Consider the following 20,658-nt stretch of genomic DNA (forward strand, 5'->3'; position numbering starts at 1 on the left):
TGAATGTGATAAACAGTAGTATTATTTTAAATATAATAAACATGTTTATTTAATATTATAAATATTTAGTAAATAATCATGACAAGCAATTTTATTTGTTCTCTTAATCTATTATTATTAGGCCTATTAGCGAATACAACAAATGTAACAAATTTTGAGGAGATGAACTTTACAATTTCACAAAGCCACATAGATGTTAAATAAAGTAGGAACTAACCCATTAACGTGTTAAACTAACCCATTAATGTGATAAACTAACCCATTAAAGTGTTAAACTAACTATCAGATGTCCGTGACACTGACGCATGAATCGCTCAATCAGATTTCTTCACTTCTTCTTGACTTGGCGATATTGTGGTCACTCGCAATAGTTAGGTTAATAGTAAAGGAGTTAACGAGTGAATGGTTTTGGACAGTTTTTAGGTTTCCTCTCATTCATCACGCGCTGTGGATGCAGGTGGGCCGCGCGCTCGTAATAATCAGACCACAGAGAAATAATTGCAAATAAAAGTACGCGGTGCAGAAAATCAAAAAGGAAATTAAACAGATGCGCATGTTTTCAGGATCATTGCTTTTGTCCCTTTCGTGTATAGTGTTAAACTGCTGACTTACGAGAAATCTGCATCATAATACATTTCTCAAGAGGAAAACACCGCGTGACCTGCGACTTTTAGTGAAGAGTGACACAATTTATTTGAAGAGAAATCGCAAAGCTCTCTCAAAAATCAACATCATTTTTTGTAAACTCTGACAAAATATTATAGGTTTCATGTTTTGGCAAAAAGACAGATACATGAGGGAGACAAGGGAGCGGACTCTGTCATGCTTTATTTAATTAAAATAATTCTGTAGAAATGATTGAATAATATAATTGATAATAAACTGTTCAACTGTAAATCTCTCGCTTAATCACAGACATATAAGCATGACACTGAAAAAAGAAAGTAGTCTATTCAGGATAAAAGATAGAAACATTTTAAAACATAAATGCAACAGCGTCCAGCTTTAAACATTAAAGGCTTTGTGTTGAATTTAGTTTAATGGGACTTTGCCTTTTCTACATTCTTTACCCTTTCACCCAAACTATTAAACATCTGTTTTAAATATGAAAGAAACTTTTAAATATGTTATAATAGTCCTTAAATTCGTTTGATGGGTAAATTGAAGATAAAAACAATGTGCTTTATATTTAATTTCATTATCGGATGTTTTCACGACTTAAGAAAGTGCTCAGTTCCTCGTTCATCTCAAAACAAAAGTCTGTTTGATGGATATAAATATCTTTTACTTAGCAGGGAATAAACAAATGATTCAGATGTTTCTCGTGTTTTAAATAACTATTTAGGCTATCAATAATTAATGTGTTTATTCGTTCAGGTTTGGTATGAATGTTTCTGCTTATATCCTTAAACTAAATGTGATGAAATGTAGCTCATCTGAAAACAGTTTGCTAAAGACTGTCTTTGGGTAAATTCGACTATAAACACCAACAAATGGTCAGACTGATGGGTTAGGCCTAGGCCTACTCGACTGAAATGTAAACTTTTATGTTTTGTAAAATAAACAGTGTCTTTAAACCGACTTTGAATGCATGAAATAAATATTTTCCAGATATTTCCAGATAAAAGTATCATCCGTGAATTCTTCTTCACACGCCTTATGTTTCTGTGTCTCTTCCATTCATTGTAAAAAACGACATCTGTCCGTCTTTTGTGTTGCTGTACAATGTAAAGTTGTTGTTTGCTGTTACAGGTGATCATATGCAGCAGTTGACGGCTGTGCAGCTCTCGAGGCGGTGCTGTAGTAATATGGAGAACCTGCAGGGGGCGAGAGTGAGTCAATGATATTACTAGAACCCTGAGGAATGAATGCAGTATAGAAATGGGTTAAATTATAAAGAGGTTTTATTTTGCATTGTTAAAACGCGGCAGCATTTACGCAAAGGTCTGTCAAACTTCTTTGAAATCTCGGGGTCAAGGGTTAATAGCTGTCTTGTGACTGGAACTATTTGTTTCCACAGAAAGGCTTAGTAGCCTTAAGATACAGTACAAGGTGTGTGTGTGTGTGTGTGTGTGTGTGTGCGTGCGTGCGTACGTGTGTGTGTGTGTGTGTGAGTGACTTTATGCAATAGGTAAAGGTCATGGCAGTCTCTTTTCACATTGATTTTTTTCATTTCATCAAGTATTTTAGTAAATAGCCTGTAAACACCATCTTTAAACAAAATATATCTCAAGTTCTGGACTGCTTGTCTTACCTAATATACTGGAATTGGTGAATCTCCAGGCGTCGCTGTAGGAGGTGTATGTTGGGTGACTGTAGCCCTGGCCTGCGTACTCTGGACCTGTTTGAAAAAATTCAAGAAACCACGTTAACATGTGCTACGCTCTCTAGAAATACACTGACCAATTAAATTGTTAAGATCTACAAATAGATTTACACAGAAGTCCTCAAGACTTGAACATCTCTACATTTATTTAGTTTGTATGTTTCCCGTGACTGTTGCCTACTCCAGCAGAAACTTTGCACCGAAAATAAATTCCGATTGGTTTTGCCCGGATGAAAAAATAGTCTGACTGTTTGAACTTTATTCACATTAGAAAGGTTTTATAAAGTGGTGAATGTACGCCTGGTTTAGGGGATGTGTTTGTGCTTTTGGCTGCTTGGGTTCTAGCACATCATTCACCCGACGGTTAGAGCCGTTTGTAAACCATTAATCCAGCGGCTGTTCACTGGTGCGTACAGTCAGACTCCTTCAGCGTCCTACATCCCTCTCACTTCCTCTCACGGCCTCGCTTTGCCGTTCTTTTTTTTTAACATTCCAATATCTAATTGGTAATTACGGGAGCCGGATTGAATCCTCCCCCCGTTCGGTGAGTAATTGTGTATGAATGTTTCCTCTGAGTGAGGCCACCAGAAAAAAAATAAATAAATCACAGCCTCTCATTTCGCGCTTGGCAGGGCAGATTTCATATGGAAAAAGAAAAGCGCGTCAGACCCTCCGCGGCTCCGTCTCTCTCCTATTCCACACACTTTCTTTTCTATAATGCATATATAGCCCATATATAGACTCGTTTATTCCTTATTGAGTCATTCAACATGTTTTATTTCTTCTCCAAACCTGTTTTTCTTGCTTCTTTCTCTACTCTAAGATCGTTGTCCCCTCTCTGTGGGGCCCTGTAGTTCCTGTGGCATTGTGTGGTCGGGGGCGGCCGAGGGTGCAAGCAGCAGGGCAGAACTCTTGCTCGGTTCCCTCAGACCTCCTCTGCCACGACACATCGCTCACCAAAGCAAACAAGCTACTGATTAACCCGGCCATCTTTCTGTTAATCTCTAAACCGGCAGGCCACTCAAATTCACACTGTTTGCAGAGCAACTACATTCATGAGGATGCTAATATTAACGATTTTTGTATTCTAAATTCTTTGCAAGACTTAAAACTCATAGGAGCGGTTTCTCGGACAGGGTTTAGATTAAGCCAGGACTAGGCCTCAGTAATATTAGGAAATGTAAGCATACCAAACAAAAAAACATCAATGCTGTGTATCTTGACACAAAACAATAGCACTGATATATGTTAACACATTAACTGCTATCAAAGGGTTAATTCACCCCAAAATGACAATTTTACACTGATCTATATAAATGGCTGGATTGCGCATGACGTCACAACTGTGAAGCCACCGCGCCGCCATGTTGGTATATTCAAACATTCTATTAAATCAATGGACGCAATCAGATTTTAATGATAAAACATCACTTTACTAGTCTTCGTTTTTATATCTGAAGTTATCCTGTACATTATTACAACACAAACGTCCCAATCATGTACATAGTTATTTACTGAAAGTTGTACATTTTAGTTATTACATCAGTTATTATACATTCATCTTCATTACAGTTTCAGATCAGCAGACAGACCGCAGCATATTTAGTATTAATGACAAACGTGCTCATTCTGAAATCTAAATAAATAATCATACTTTGTACCGTATGTGCATGCAATAATTTGCTGGTTTTATGTTATCTAAACTTATGAGTTACCTCAACTTATTTAGAGAAATAACGCTGACCGTGTAGCTGAATGTCAAAAAAAACTTTATTTATACCCGTGTCATTAACAGAACGCAGCAGACACACTCACCTTAACGATTTTTATAAATCCATTTTCCTGCCCGATTAAAACATAAACATTGCAAATAACACCAGAATTAAGAGTTAATTTACGTACACATATCCTAAAAATAATCTTGCGTGACTGATACACTGTAAAGCGGGTGAATTTAAAACATGATTTTGAATGGAAGTCAATGACGCCGTATGCCGGTTGGGTATACCAAGATGGCGGCTCGAACTCTGCGCTGGCTTCACCTCACGCTGTTACGTTAAGCGTTCTATGCGCAATCCAGTCATTTATATAGATCAGTGCAATTTTATCATAAATCACTTACAGTACCCCTGCATCATTCTGAACCACCAAATTCTTTGATCATCTTCACCAAAACACATTTATAGGTATTTTTTATAAAAATCGTGAGGCTTGTGTCTGTCCCATACATGGATTTCTCGGCGACGTCCCACTACTTGCGCACGCAACCGAGAGGTAGAAAGAAGAGACGTGCCTTGGGTTGTAGGCTAGTAACGGTGTCTGTAAGTCAAGATGCCAAGGAGTTGTTGGGTGGTTAATAGTACCAACAGAGCCAGTGCTGGGTGCTGATGTTAACATACCAGTAGATGCAGCTATTCTGTTACTAGCCTTACATTATAATTCATATACATGTAAAGCAGTAACACTGCAAAATGAAATACAGAAAAACAGATCCAACTAAAGTCAAGTTACAAACAATCAAGAAAGCTTCAATACTTAAGGTTGTTGCAGTAGCGGACCAGCTCACCAATCTGTCTTTCTGCCTCCTGGATGCATGCGCACCCTGAAATGTTTGTAAACAGGCAACCCGTGAATAGACTGAAGTTGAATTTTCACAATCAAGCCCAGAAAATAATGAATGACAAACGTCAATTACTTCGGTTTCTGTATGCTGGCAACTACTTCAGCAGATGACGTCAGCAGCATGCACCACAGTCTGCTCGTGAACATGCACTGAACAACCAAGAAGGAAAACAAATAGTTGAATAATATCGTTTGTTTTGTTTAGGGTTTTTTTGCACAGAAAAGTGCTTTCGTCGTTTCATAATATTATTATTGAACTACTATGGACCTTTATGGCGATGTCTTTCATTCTTTTCTAGGAAAAGGATTACAAATCAAACTGCAGTCTATGGGACAGTCACAAGCCTCTGGGTTTTCATCAAAAATATCAAAAAAATGTGTCCAACCAAAGGACTTGGTGGTTCAGAACGACACATGGGGAAGTGATTTATAATAAAATTGTCATTTTGGGGTGAACTAACCCTTTATGCCCTGTCCGGTAAACCGCCCATCGGGTTTGCATGTAGCTGCCAGTGTCTTGCTATGTGACTGCTGGGTATTCTGAGTAGCTGCTGGTGTATTGCTAGGTGGAAACAAGGTTGTTATGTGTGGTCGCTAGATGGTTTCTTCTGTTTCTGATATATATTATGGTTTGACGGTTTGCCTCATAAATTTTCTTCTTCATGTGAATGCACCAGCTCGGTTTTGGAACAGAACCTCATTAAGGGGCAGATCACACAGAATGCATTTATGGTGGTGGCAGGCGCTTTTTTGAATTGTTTTCTGTCATTCACGTTTTTCCATTGGAATGGGGGGGAGAGGAAGGGCCTTCCGTTGAGGTTACAGAAGTTTACAGTTGTTTCGAGTCAGTCACTGTCTCGTGTGTGTTTGTGCACCTCTCACCCTAGATCAAGGTTAGAGCAAGCGTCTTCTTTTTAAAGTTTCTGCTAGTAGGACAGTTAACAGCAAAAGAGCTCTTTGACCGTTGTGGTTTTACTGGTTGTATACAGTAATCTAATTTATTTCGAATTTTCTCACCTGCTACCATCCCTGTGATGGTGGACGCCGAGAAACCCGTCTGAGCAGCGGAGGGGATGTGTGGAGGGTAACCGGGCAGCATTGAGCTGGTCACATCTCGCCCTACAACGGTTAGTGGAAACACTCATTAGATATCAGAGAACCGAACCTTTCGTGTAACATCGGACAACCAGGTCTAACGCTGACGAACGGCACATGATGCTGACGAATGAGCGAGGGATGAAGTTTACCTGTGATGAGTGGCGGGCTGCCGAACTGCCCGTGCACTGGAGCGTGATGAGAAAATGAGTTGAAGCCATGTGATAAATGAACAGAGCTACTGCAGCTGGTACCGATGGACACTGACGAGGGAGCGGAAATAGAAGTGAGCTCCAGGAAAGCTGAATGAGCCATGATGTTAGGGGAGGGGCTTGAACTGTTCAACTCAGGTGACATTTCCTGTTTCAGACAGAGTGGGAGGGGCTGTGGGGGTTCTGAGGTGGAGCAATGGGTTTGACAGACAGGTGGAAGAATCAGTTATGAAAGTTACTTGATGTTAAACGGATCTGGTTACAATACATTACAGACAATATGAGCGCATGCGCTGAATGGCAAGAACGACAATGACGTGGCAGCTTGGAAGTATCTATGAATGTACAGTAAATGTGTCTTGATTCTCAGTAATATAAAATGTAATGACAGGAAAAATAAAGTGGGGAAATATTTTCTGAGGGATTTTGAAAATTCTGTCATCATTCACTGACCAACAAGTTGCTACAAACCTCCATAAATTTCTTTGACCTGCTGCACACAAAGCAGGATATTTGTAGTCAAGCAGGAAATGGAAGCACCATTGACTTCCATAAAAATACTATGGAAGTCAATGGTGCTCAAAAATGGTTTGTCTACAAACAATCCTCAAAATATGTATTCAACAAAACAAAGCAATTCATACAGGTTTGGAGCAACCTTAGGGTGAGTAAATGATGACAGAAGTTTCATTTTTGGGTGAACTAAAGTGCAGCAGGATATAGGCACAGACAATTATTGTTACCTGAAACCACCGTGTAGCCTTGATGTGCTGTCAGATTTCGACTTTTACCATCATCCAAACCCGCACTGATGAGCGTAAGAGGGTACAGCGTCTGCACAGACAGGTCCAAATATCAAAAGCATATCCTCATCTATTTATTGGATTATGGTTTTCATTCAGGATTTAATCTGAGTTCATATACATCTCAACTGGAACAGCATTGCGTTAGCATCGCAAAGGTCTCAGGTTTGATCCCAGAGAACAGCGTACTGATAACGGATGTACAGCTTTGGATTAAAGCATCTTACCATTAGGCATAAATTTAATACCTGTTCTGCTTTCCCGGACGCATTCGGGCCGTATGTATCTGAGCTGTAGTGACGCTCAAAGCCGCAATCCAGGTGTTGAGAGGGAAAGTGGTCGGTTCTTAACTGTTTCCTTGGTGCACCGCTGCTGCCCTGAGAGTCCACGCTGTGCCGACAGCTCTCCTGATCGCCTGAAAGACGGGACAATTTGCAATGCATTCTTAATTTATCAATAATTGACTCAACAAAGATTGTCCTAATAAGAAATGTGTCAGCCATGTGAGTGACGTAGTGACCAATGTATGGTAACCCATACTTGAAATGTGACCTCTGCATTTAACCCATCCCAATGAGTAGTGAACAGCTATAACTGCAGGGCCCGGGAAGCAACTGGAGTTAAGGTGCCTTACTCAAGCTTAAACCAGCAACTCTCTGGTTACAAGCCCGACTCTAACCATTTGGCCACGACTTTAATAATGCCATTTCCTGTGATGCAACAGTTTTACTACTCACTGTCATCATGGCTTCTCTTGCCATCGCCGTTGGTCTGCGGGATTCCCAGCAGGCCGCTGATGGAGTAGGTGGAGCCCAGAGAATCCGACTGGGGAGATTCTGGAGGGGTGACGGCTGAGCTGGGTACTTTTCAAAATGAAACAGACAGCATTATAACTTTATTGATTTAACCGTATTAAATACATTTTGATTGAAATGTAAGGCAGTTCTTCTTACTCAGTGTGTGTCCAGGACTTAGTCCTTTAGTGTCCAGAGGAAGATTAAAAGGCTGCTGAACTTTTGTGCGAATGATTCTGTAAAGAGGAGAACATGAGGGGAACGGTTAGTTCAAGTAAACCATAAAATTAATGAAATACATCTTTTCTTCTGTAGGATTCTTTCTGCATTAGAGTCAGATTTGTGAGTCTGTACATTGACCTTTCACCTTTGAGGTTATACCTGTTGATGGAGCTGACGCTCGGCACGGTGTCGCCATCACAAACGCCCTCCGACAGCAGCCGGTCTCTGATTTCCCACGCAAACATCGTGGGGTTCTGACGCTTGTACTCCGCTATCTTCTCTACTACTTTAGGAGTTGCAACTTTCGGCTTTGAGCCCCCAATGACTCCTGGTTTAATGCTGCCGGTCTCGTAGTACCTGCCCAAGAAATCTTCATTAAAACAAACACACACTGCTCTCAATTAACCTGTATAATCGTGCTTGTGTTATGTTTTGTCTGGAGGACTTACCTGCCCAGGATCTTGCTGACGCAGCCGTGACTGACCCTGAGTTGGCGAGAGATGTCGCAGGGTCGCACGCCCTGGTGTGCCATGTCCACAATCCTCTGCCGGATGACTTCCGGAAGCGGTCGTCCGTTTACAAACATGCCACCTAGTTGATTAAGACCCCCATGACCTGGGGGTGAGAGGACATAAACACACCTAAACATCACAAGCGCTTTGTGATATGTGTACCCTGAGCTCATACAGAAGGAATCTGTTTCTTAGGATCCTATGAGACCTACATTAACTGAAATATAGCAGTCCTGATAATATACTGTATGAATCAACTGCTGTATGCGGCCTTTTTCAACATTATTATATTTTGTTTGTGTGTCAGTTAACTAATGACTATGACACTTGTAAAAGTTAGACAATTGAATGTTTGCATCGAAACAACCCATTTTCATTATGCTCACTTTAAAACACAAATTTCAAGTGTTTTTTTTTTTAGAGTTTAAGTAGTAAAATCATTTATAAATTAAGAATGTAATATGTGTATTAAATATAAATTAAAAAACATTTATTTTCCTATTTACCATAATAACTTACTAAAGCTTCACATTGTCTTTGATAGTAAATGTAAGAAATTTGACTGTTTTTCTCCTCTTTGTGGCTCTGGTTTGTCATGCTGGTCTGCATCAGTGACTCTCACTTTTAATTTAACCCATTCACTCACTTCTCCCCTTTTGCTCTTTCATTTCCACATCAAACAGCGCTATTAACGGTGTTAGCGGACTGTGTCAAACTCTCCTCGCCAAGCATCAGCAACCGGCAGGATATTAAAGCAGAGCAACCCCAGGGGAACACACACACACACACACACACACACACACACACACACACACACACACACACAGTCTGTCTCACTGTCACTCTTTCTTTCTCTCTCTCTCTCTCTCTCTCTCTCTCTCTCTCTCTCTCTCTCTTACACACACACACACACACACACACTCTCTGGTGTCCATGTTTTGTGGGGACATTCCATAGACGTAATGCATTTTATACTGCACAAACTGTATATTCTATTCCCCTAACCTACCCCATTCCCTAACCCCAACCATCACAGAAACCCTTCTACTACTTCACATTTTCAAGAAACATCTTTCTGTTTGATTTATAAGCTTGTTTCCTCATGGGGACATCAAAATGTCCCCACAAGGTCACAAAAACACCGGTATTCCTATCTTTGTGGGGACAATTGGTCCCCACAACGTGATAATTACCAGGTACACACACACACACACACACACACAGTTTTACATTGTTATTGTTATTGTTATTGTTATTGCTTTTGATTTTTATTCTTAATTGTTTACAAATTTATTAAACAGTTTTTTTAAAGAATTCAATTAAATTCTATAATTATAATCTATAATACACTCATCACTGTAAACCTTTAAATTAAACCTTTTATTCAGAAATCAAAATCTATTTGGGATTTTGACTTGACACTTGATCGATTACAAATATCCAAAGATTAAACAGAAAGAGAATTCACATGAGCGCGTTAATTATAACAAATTTAGCATAAAAACTTTGATAAAGAAATGATCGTGTAAATACCTTTACTGCAATACACATTGTAAAAAAAACTGAAAATAAAACCATGAACCAAAATGTACACTTTATCCTTGTGTTACTCTCATGGATTTTAATTAGGCTACATCTTTCAAAATGCTTTTCAAATAGTGATAGTTGAATTTCATGACTTTTATTTAAGAAATCACATTAAATTTAAACCTGGAAACATCACAGCACGCAAACAGGAAATTATTGACGAACTGATTGTTTGACATCAACCATCGGTGTCTAAATAACCCTAACTAAAACTTTCGACTGAATTTGTCTGAAAAAGTGAAAGAGAGCTCATTAATTTTAAACTTCCTGAACGCGTCTTGTTGTTTAACAATAAATGTATGATTTAATCCAGAAACCCTCTAACCGATCCGAAAATAATAGACATCTTTATTAAACCTGCTTCATATTTAAATTTTTTGCCACTCGCATTGTAAGATATATTTTTTAAATAAGATCAATTCATGGTGGGCAATTGCACTAATTTGTTTTATTTTGAATGAAAATCTAATTTTTTTTAAAATATTAATTATGAATATGGTTATACCTTCAGATTTGCTTTGACTTTTTCAAAATATTATTTCAAAAATATAAATTATTCACATGTCTAGCAAAAATCTTATTTTGTTATGTGTTATTATAGCTACAGTATATCAGCAGTTATTTATTTTAAATAGTGTGAGATCAGTTAGACACGCACCGCTGGAAAGTTTTTTGATAACTTAATAAATAAAACTATATAACTTTGATAAATGTTTATTGACGTACAGCTGTCAGTATGTTAACATTTACATTTGCGTTTTAATAAAACTTAAATTCTGTAGCTATTTGAAAGAAAGAAAGAAAGAAAGTGAATCTTTGCCTGAAATCCACACGTATTTATAAGTTAAATAATTGGTCGAACTAAATGTATTTTTTTGTAGCTACAATACGAACATTATATATGCTCGCTTAAATGTATTGCTTTTTAGACATTTACCCTGATCTGCATATTTTAAAATAACTAATGGTTATCTTTACCTCGACCGGTTGTGTTGGACATTGCTCAGAGAAGTCTTGGTTTTCTTGAAGTCCTGGTTTTATGTCCAAGTTCCACTCTCATTTAATTTGCCGTTTTAGTCCATTTGAAGTCTTGAGTGAAAATATTCCTGCGTTTTAATCCCTGCAAAAGGACATTTTATGGTGAACCTGATATTTATGGCTATTGTTATTTTTTATTAAATGTCTATGGATAGTTGAAGAGTTTAGTTGAAGAGTTATTAACGTCAAGCTGATTTAAAGATTTGGTTTGACTATGTTATGTGTAGATTATGAAACACAGACGTTATATTTATATGACGTTGTGTGGAGAATTACACGAATGTGTCTATGCCACCTACATCTTATATTTACAGCAAGCCAATGAAGTTTAATACATGTAAAGCATTTTACCTTGTGCAGAAGAAACGTTTGTAAATATCCGACGGCCTTTATCCACAGTGATAGTGTCAATGATAACGGGACATATTTTTCAGAGGGATAATTGAGAGTTTGTGTAGAGTAAAGTGGAGCTGCGCAGGTTTTATCTCACGGCGCGCAGGACGCGCTTCATCATTGGCTGATGGATTTGGGGGGTGGTCGAGTGGGGTGTCACCCAGATCCAGCTGTATGGATGAATGATTCGGAGATTTCTACCGCGTTCGGAAGACCGACAGAACATCAAGCGATACGTCAACGTTTACGGAAATATTTGTGAAGGATCCGGCTTGTTTTCATTCACCCCCTCCGTGATTAGATGTAAGATGTGACGCGCCTCCTGGGGCGACGTGAACGCGCTCATCTTTCACACACAATTGGACTCTTGATTTGTTGTAATCTGTTTTTATATTTATCTGATTCCCCACCTGATGGATGCTAGCGCTTTTAAACGGCATTTCCAAGACCTTTGTTGATGAAAGATTATGGTTTTAATATATATTTAATGTAATAATAGAAAGTATTAATATTAATATTGGTTAGTATTTATTATTATGATTGTTATTGGTATTATTTATTAGTAGTAGTATTTTTAATGGCATGTACAGTCAGAAGCCTGTAGTCTATGACTTTTCTAATTGCTCGTGTGTGTTCTGTACCTAATTGCACTGTAATCACAATACGACGAAGTTTTGGGGACATTTAATTCGGGTATTTTGACACTGTCCTGCTCCCCATGAATAAACAAACTCACAGTTGGATCCCAGACATCTTCACACAGTTTATGTTGTTCTCACAACTCTAAAACAAACCTCAGAAGAACCTCAATGTCTCATTTATGACACCCTGTTGTTTTGCTCTCTGCCATATGGCGCGTGGCAGTGCTGAATGGAGCGAATATCATCACATTAGCACATTTTGCGGTATAGGCTACATTAAAAATGACATTAATAAAATGAGATAAACATGGACGAATGTTTCTACTGTGCTTTCCTTCCAGCGTTAACTATAAAGTTTGTAGATTCGTAAACCAAACTAAATGGTTAAATGTTCAAAATAAAATCAATAATTCAGTAAGTAGGCTAATACAGGTCAAAGGTATTATATCTTGTAATTCCTCCAACGGCTCTTTCGTTTCATGCATTCATATTCATGTCCTGTAAATACACTCTGAGCAGAACAAAGTGTCTGTGTTTTCAGATAAATACAACCTCTGAATGAGACTAAAGCGAATCACAGAGCAAATGGAAGAAAAATGCCTTTCTTACGACTCAAGAAGAGCAAACGCCCGAGGAGAAAAGATGGAGAGGTTACAGAAAGTTTAACAAGGGATTAAACCTCAGCGATACTTATCTAAGTTTTAATAATGGAAAATTTGTTTGTCCTAAATAAATGAGTTACATTTATTAACTTCGTGAAAGTGGTAAGTTATTTCTTTAATAAAAGCAAACTGACCTGCTAAACTGGCGAGCGCACAACTACATAGTGCACGTGTTTTATGTGTGTGACATTAAAGAAAGGTTGACTTTTAAAATTCACTCACTGCTTCTCGATATGCTTATAAGAGACTTAAAACTGGATAAATGTTCATTTACAACTGACAATAACATACACATCAAGATTAAGGAGGTACAGAACAGACAAAATACTGTAAGTCAATCCATTGGTTTTTATTTTGTTACGAATTTTCATTTCAGTTTAAATGGAAAGACAGGAACCCAATGCCACTCATTCCCTTGATTTTACATCTCATAAATTCCACTTTATGATTCATTGTTTTTAATTTTAATGGACAGTCCCAAGTCCTAAGTTAAGATACCATCTTCAATACTTGTTAAAAGATAACTTAAAACCTTGTCAAGGTCAGTTTATGGTTTACTGAGAAAAGGTTTCTGTGAAACACATTTTCAACACAATAATCTTAAGAAAATCGACAAAGTAAATTGATGAAATCGAAGGTTTAAGCTCAAAAAGCTGTTCCGAATTAGCTTGCAAATCTTGACCATTCAAAAAGTCTGATGTGCACACGAGACAGTATTCAATAAGATGATGTGAGTGATGACCTCTTCAGCAGAATTTTGTTTGATTTTAGTTTTAAGAAATGTTGCTGAGGGGAAACACGCACCACAAGATTCAGTTTTTATCCAAAGCTGTTACCCTACTGAGTTCTGAAAAAAAAAAACACATTACAACACATTCTTGACATTCAATGACAGTAACATCTCTGCACTTTATATTTATCACATGTGCAATAACATTAGCACTTTTTTACTATATACGTTGCAAAGTTAATCATTTCGTTGTATGTTTCTTTACAATGAAAATAAAAGATGAATTGAATTGAAACGTTCATCTAAAGGTTCAGTTTCCTCGCGCGATCAAGATAAAGTTGAAGAGCTTCGGGTGTGTCCGTATGGAAATCAGAGACGAGCTGACACAATGCTGTTGTTGTGATGATGCTGTTTATGCCCCACGACACTGTAATTGTTTAGGAATGCATGTGAATTTTACATGTTCACCTGTTAAAAAATCCATCTTGTGATGTTTTGCGAAAAGGTGTAGAGGAAACTATAGAGACATTTCAATGAATACAGCTTGATCTTTTGTGACAACATGCCCCGCAGGGTCACAATAGAACCATTAACATTAAATCACCTTAATCAGCCTATAATAGACGTCTTATATTAAAAGGGAAATAGAAAAAACAATCAATGAAACATAACAAAATGAATAAAATGGCAAACAATTAAAGTAAGTCAGGGTTACACATAGGTTGCAAAGTTGATAATTAATATAATAAAAATATATATTTTGTGGCTTTTGACTCAAAGTCTTAAGGTCAATATGATATATAGTCCCTGTGACAACTAACCACAGACTTAATTAAATCTGGTCTTGTTAATCTGCATTATTTTTTTATATTGTTGCATTTTTTATTTTATTTTTTTGATGTCAAAAATTATTTAGTTTTGATGTTTACTATGTGAAACAGAAAATCATTTCAAAAGCATTTTGGATCATTTCAAATATTTCACTGCTAAGAAATGGATGAAAATGACCTTTAACTGCAAGAAGAACCGAAGGTTTTGTTATAGAAATAATGTGTGTAGTTATTAATCTGTGATTTTATTAGATCAGAGATTTATTAATCTGGACAGGACTGCACATGTACAGTATGAGCGTCTTATTCAAGTGCCCCAGTTCACTCTGATCATAAGCTGATAATATCAATCAAATGTGTGAGCAAACGTCCAGTGCGGCACTGCCGTTGAGAAATAAAGACTGAATTAGTTCATCATAATTACACATCCTAGCAGAGGAAACACCTCAATATTGATGATTCCATTAGCTAAACATACATTAACTAAACTACAACATTTTTCATCTTCTGACAGATACCTCTAGAGCTCAACATGTTCCAATACCCCCATTATTTCTACTCTTTCAATAATGTAAAAATGTATATAGTGTTGGTCTTTTTGAGACCAGTTAAGTTTACAGAATAGCTTGTTTATTTCACACAAATCATGGCTTTATCTCCTTGGCTCTTCTTAATATCTTTCACTCTTTCTCTTCTGAAACCATCTGTTTTTACCTCCTCTTTTCTTTTGCTCTCCTCATCTTCCTGGTTTTTGTGCACCGTTGCCCTCCTCCATTTTGTGTGTCGGTTCAACCCTCGGCATTGTTCATTCTCTGCCTCCAGTTTCCACCCGTGACCTCTGACCCTAAACCCTGTTCTGATCGCACCCCTTTTCCTAAACCCGCTCCTTCCTTTATTGATTGCTCGCCCCTAAAGTTTGGGATGTAATAACTGTTAAGACAAACCCACGACAAAACCCCAGCATGCCTGCCATTGTATTTGCCACAATATCAGAGGTGTTAGTAGGAGAGAGATCTGAGTGCCACCCGACAGATAAACAGCCGCTGTTCACACAATGATAAAAAACAACTTTGATGGCATTTTGGTAACCATAGTGGTTTGAAGTCATAACATTTAAACTGTTAAACACGTTTGCAATGGATACTTAATTGTCTCGAAATGAATGGAGTAGCTCTAGAAACTGGAGGGCAGCAGGTGTCTAACTTACAGTTTTTTGATTCTTAGAGTTATGATTGCTTACAGACTGAAATGATAAATAACACACACTTAATAAAACTTGACAATCAAGAAGCAAAACCTCAGCGCAGATCTGCACAATTACAAGCACATTTTCATTCTTACACCTTTTGCAAAACATTTTACACACTTCTCTACTTTAAACACAAATCTAACATGAATTCACTTCTTTGCCATTTCAAGGCACTGCTTTCCAAAATACAACACCATTTATGAACTAACTGATCAAACACAGGTGAAGGGATGATGCTTACTGTAAGCTTTGTGTTTTCCCCCTCATGTCTTGTTTTAGTCTCCGCAAATGTTTATATTCTACATCATATTTAGTGTCTGATTTTCAGTTCAAAGTGCATATTTTGGAAATGCATGGATGTATTGAGTAATTTTTATCAAGTGGAGAGAAATAAATATTCAGTATTGGTTTTGTGATTGGTCAACATATTTACATACACTACTCACAAAAAGTTATATTTATTCGACTTTCAGGTGAAATTTCACAATACACCTAACATGAATTATATTACATGTAAACAATATCAATGTAGCATGAATTTTTTGTCTTTTTTTATAAAAAAAGTCATGAAAGTCGAATACAGTGGGGCAAAAAAGCACCTAGTCAACCACCAACTGTGCAAGCTCTCCCACCTAAAAAGATGAGAGGGGCCTGCAACCTTCATCACAGGCACACCTCAACCATGAGAGACAAAATGAGGAAAAAAAATCCAGAAAATCACATTGTCTGATTTTTTAAGAATTTATTTGCAATTTATGGTGGAAAATAAGTATTTGGTCAATAACAAAAAAGCAAGATTTCTTTCTCTCACAGACCTGTAACTTTTTCTTTAAGAGGATTCTCTGTCCTCCACTTGTTACCTGTATTAATGGCACCTGTTTGAACTTGTTAGCAGTATAAAAGACACCTGTCCACAACCTAAAACAGTCAGAATGCAAACTCAACTATGGCCAAGACCAAAGAGCTGTCAAAGGACACCAGAAACAAAATTGTAGACCTGCACCAGGCTGGGAAGACTGAATCTGTAATAGGTAAGCAGCTTGGTGTGAAGAAATCAATTGTGAGAGCAATTATTAGAAAATGAAAGACATACAAGTACACTGATAATGTCCCTCGATCTGGGGCTCCACGCAAGATCTCATCCCGTAGGGTAAAAATTATCACCAGAATGGTGAGCAAAAATCCCAGAACCACACGGGGGAACCTAGTGAATGACCTGCAGAGAGCTGGGACCAAAGTAACAAAGGCTACCATCAGTAACACACTATGCAGCCAGGGACTCAATTCCTGCAGTGCCAGATGTGTCCACCTGCTTAAGCCAGTACATGTTCGGACCCGTCTGAAGTTTGCTAGAGAGCATTTGGATGATCCAGAAGAAGAGTGGGAGAATGTCATATGGTCAGATGAAACCAAAACATAACTTTTAGGTAGAAACTCAACTTCTTGTGTTTGGAGGAGAAAGATGCTGAGTTGCATTCAAAGAACACCATACCTACTGTGAAGCATGGGGGTGGAAACCTCATGCTTTGGGTCTGTTTTTTTTGCAAAGGGACCAGGACAACTGATCCGAGTTAAGGAAAGAATGAATGGGGCCATGAATCGTGAGATTTTGACTCAAAACCTCCTTTCGTCAGCAAGGGCATTGAAGATGAAACGTGGCTGGATCTTTCAGTGTGGCAGTGATCCCAAACATACCGCCCGGGCAAAGAAGGAGTGGTTTCGTAAGAATAATTTCAAGGTCCTGGAGTGGCCGAGCCAGTCTCCAGAGCTCAACCCCAGACAAAATCTTTGGAGGGAGTTGAAAATCTGAGTTGCACAGCGACAGCCCTAAAACATCACTGCTCTAGAGGAGATCTGCATGGAGGAATGGACCAAACTACCAGCAACAGTGTGTAAAAACCTTGTGGAGACTTACAGAAAACGTTTGATCTCTGTCATTGCCAACAAAGGGTATATAACAAAGTATTGACATAAACTTTTGTTATTGACCAAATACTTATTTTTCACCATAATTTACAAATAAATTCTTTAAAAAATCAGACAATGTGATTTTCTGGATTTTTTTTCTCATTTTGTCTCTCATAGTTGACGTGTACCTTTGACAAAAATTACAGGCCTCTCTCATCTTTTTAAGTGTGAGAACTTGAACAATTGGTAGCTGACTAAATACTTTTTTTCCCCACTGTATCTCTAACTTTTTGAGAGTAGAAAACTTACCTTTACAATATCAATAAAAGAAAATCTAACCCAGTGTGTTGGTGCTTCAAACACAATGTGATTTTTAGGAATCGTGTGTGTGTGCCACATACGCTGCTAAAATTGTGTTTTATATAAATATTTGTGATGTTTTGCATAAAGTGTTTTGATTTGCGAAAGATCTGAGGTGTTCTGCTACTTGTGGGTGTGGACATTAGTGTTTTGACAAAATGAGCCTGAATTTCAAAATTGTGCTTAAGCGATCATAAAAAAACTGTAATTATCAGCAAATTAATAAAATAAAAATGTGAATGATCACCTTTTATAATATACTGAAGAATAAACCTAAAACTGAAACAATCTGCTCCTTTTCTTATTAAGTTATTGAGTATTATATTATTCACCTTACATGAATATATGACACAAAGAGTGTTTTGGAGCTGTGCATTAGAAGAAAATAACTTTGGAGTTGATATGTTATAACGGGGAAGTTCTGGCCCATGACATCACGAGTTTCTGAGAAGATTTACTGCAGGAAACCCTGTGAAGAAATAAACTAAGCTTTACAAACAGTAAGTACATTTTTATAACACCCTAACTCTCCATCAAATGTGTGTCAGTATGTTGTTTATTGAGGGAAAGAGAGAAATCACTGACCTGTCAATGGTAATGTCAATGGTTTTCAAATGTTTTATCTAGATTCGCGTTAACTGAGGGACCTGCTGTGATCATTTATACATAATAATGTTCAAACATCTTTCACCTGTCAGGAGATATTACACACGTTAATTGTATAACTTGACAGAGACACTACAAAAAGTTTGATATCACACATTCTTTTGAACTCTTATAGTGAATGACCTCATCAGATTTATCATATACACAGACGTGCCTGTGTGTGTGTGTGTGTGTGTGTGTGTGTGTGTGTGTGTGTGTGTGTGTGTGTGTGTGTGTGCGCGCGTGTGTGTTTGTGTGTGTGTGTGTGCATGTGTGTGTGTGTGTGTGTGTGTGTGTGTGTGTGTGTGCATGTGTGTGTGTGTTTGGAGAAAGCATCTCCTCAGTGTCTGTAGCGGATGTAAGTGACGGCTGAATCTTTTCCTTCACTAACTCTATTAATTTACCTCATTTATCTTAAACCCCCACATACTCACAGTGTCTACAGTGTGAGATACACTCTCTTTAAATGCTCACAAATGTGTGTGCGTGTGTGTGTGTGTGTGTGTGTGTGTGTGTGTGTGTGTGTGTGTGTGTGTGTGTGTGTGTGTGTGTGTGTGTGAAAGAGGATAAAAACACAACTGCTCTCCTTTCCATTCCCAGAGGACAAATCCATAGCGGAAAAACTCATTTTCCTGCAAATAGTTTGTCAGTTGAGCTAGAATAAGTGATAAATTATCACTGACGTTCAGAGAGAGAGAGAGAGAGAGAGAGAGAGAGAGAGAATGTGTGTGTGTGTGTGTGTGTGTGTGTGTGTGTGTGTGTGTGTGTGTGTGTGTGTGTGTGTGTGTGTGTGTGTGTGTGTGTGTGTGTGTGTGTGTGTGTGTGTGTAAATTCTCTATTATCTGTTGTTAGTTTCATTCATATTATTCTTTTATATTCACCTTAACAGTCATCATCATTCAATGATGATCTGTGTAAATTGTATCTTTTTTTTTGTTTGTTTGTTTGTTGTCTAAAGATCTGTAGTAGTATTGCGCTTTAGAAGCTAAAGGATATTTAAATGTTTCCCAGCTGACAAACTTCACATACTGTAGCTCTGTCTCTTGTATGGTTTTGTCTTCTACAGGATTTGTGAATATTTGTATCTTTTGTAATAGTTGTGTGTGAGTCTCTTCAGTGTAAACAGATAAACCCAAACATCATACAGTCACTTCTGCAAATATGCAGAAGATGCTGAAAAGCAAAGATTGTGAATTACCTGCAGAATTTTTTAAAAGACCAATGGACAGTTTACAAGACCTTTATAAACATCCATCACACAACATTATAAAGTCAATGATAGTCCAGGTGACATAATACAGTATTATAAATCAGGTGTTTGTAAACTTTTAAACAGGTTGATTTTTGTAAAATCGTTTATTATCCTGTTCTGCGGATTACATGTAAACATCTGTTATATTCTTGATCAGAGCGGTACTACATTAAAAATAAACTATCATTTCTTAAAATCTTATTTAAATTATTTACATTTTGTAGAATCACACAATCTGTGTGGCTTTATAATGATATGAGTGGCGCTTACTGAGGTTTAGATGTTTTTAGAATTTGATTGCCTGTTTTTATACTTTTATTATTAGTGGATATTTTCCTAACTCAGCTCTTCATGCATTATTTGTTGTGTGCCCTGTGCACTTGAAGGATGTTTTTACAAAGATCTGTCTGCAGGATCTCAACTGGATGTTTTTCCCACTTGGTGAAATCTTGTTTTGGATTTGTTTTTGGACCCCACACCTCACTGCCATAGAGGACAATTGCTTCAATCACTGATTCTAAGATTTTTAATTCTGACAGGGATCTCTATTGGACATTGATGCTTTATTACATAAAAGGCCCTACACTGTAAAAAAATCTGTAGAAATTACAATGTTATTGCAGCTGAGTTGCCAGTAATTTACCGTAGATTTAAATTTATGTTATTTACTGGCAAGAGTTTGTTCAAAGTTAAATAAATTTTAAATATTAACGAGTCTTTATCTCTACAGAATAAAACTATACAATAACAGCCTCATGCAAAGCATTCTGGGAACCA

At 37.6% G+C, this 20,658-nt stretch overlaps 1 protein-coding gene across 5 annotated transcripts; it reads right to left on the reverse strand.

The window, feature by feature from the left end:
• Positions 1–307: 307 nt before the first annotated feature.
• pax8 (paired box 8) lies at positions 308–12,116 on the reverse strand. 5 transcript variants are annotated; one of them, XM_055200227.2, is made up of 12 exons: positions 11,563–12,116; positions 11,152–11,293; positions 8,524–8,665; positions 8,234–8,431; positions 8,012–8,088; positions 7,796–7,921; positions 7,307–7,473; positions 6,999–7,089; positions 6,196–6,438; positions 5,966–6,067; positions 2,255–2,341; positions 308–1,817 (listed from the first exon to the last, which is right to left on the reverse strand). In XM_055200227.2, exons 2-12 carry the CDS (start codon positions 11,171–11,173, stop codon positions 1,747–1,749), a joined length of 1,326 nt encoding a protein of 441 aa, XP_055056202.1. In that variant the 5' UTR covers positions 11,174–11,293; positions 11,563–12,116; the 3' UTR covers positions 308–1,746. The 5 variants fall into 5 exon arrangements, with proteins under 5 accessions (XP_055056202.1, XP_055056205.1, XP_055056201.1 ...); XM_055200226.2 differs by having other exon boundaries at positions 309–1,817; positions 8,524–8,689; positions 11,563–12,115; XM_055200230.2 differs by lacking the exon at positions 11,152–11,293.
• Between the last annotated feature and the right edge of the window lie 8,542 nt (positions 12,117–20,658).

The sequence above is a fragment of the Misgurnus anguillicaudatus genome, chromosome 22, assembly GCF_027580225.2.
Source record: "Misgurnus anguillicaudatus chromosome 22, ASM2758022v2, whole genome shotgun sequence".
Taxonomy (NCBI): Eukaryota; Metazoa; Chordata; class Actinopteri; order Cypriniformes; family Cobitidae; genus Misgurnus; species Misgurnus anguillicaudatus.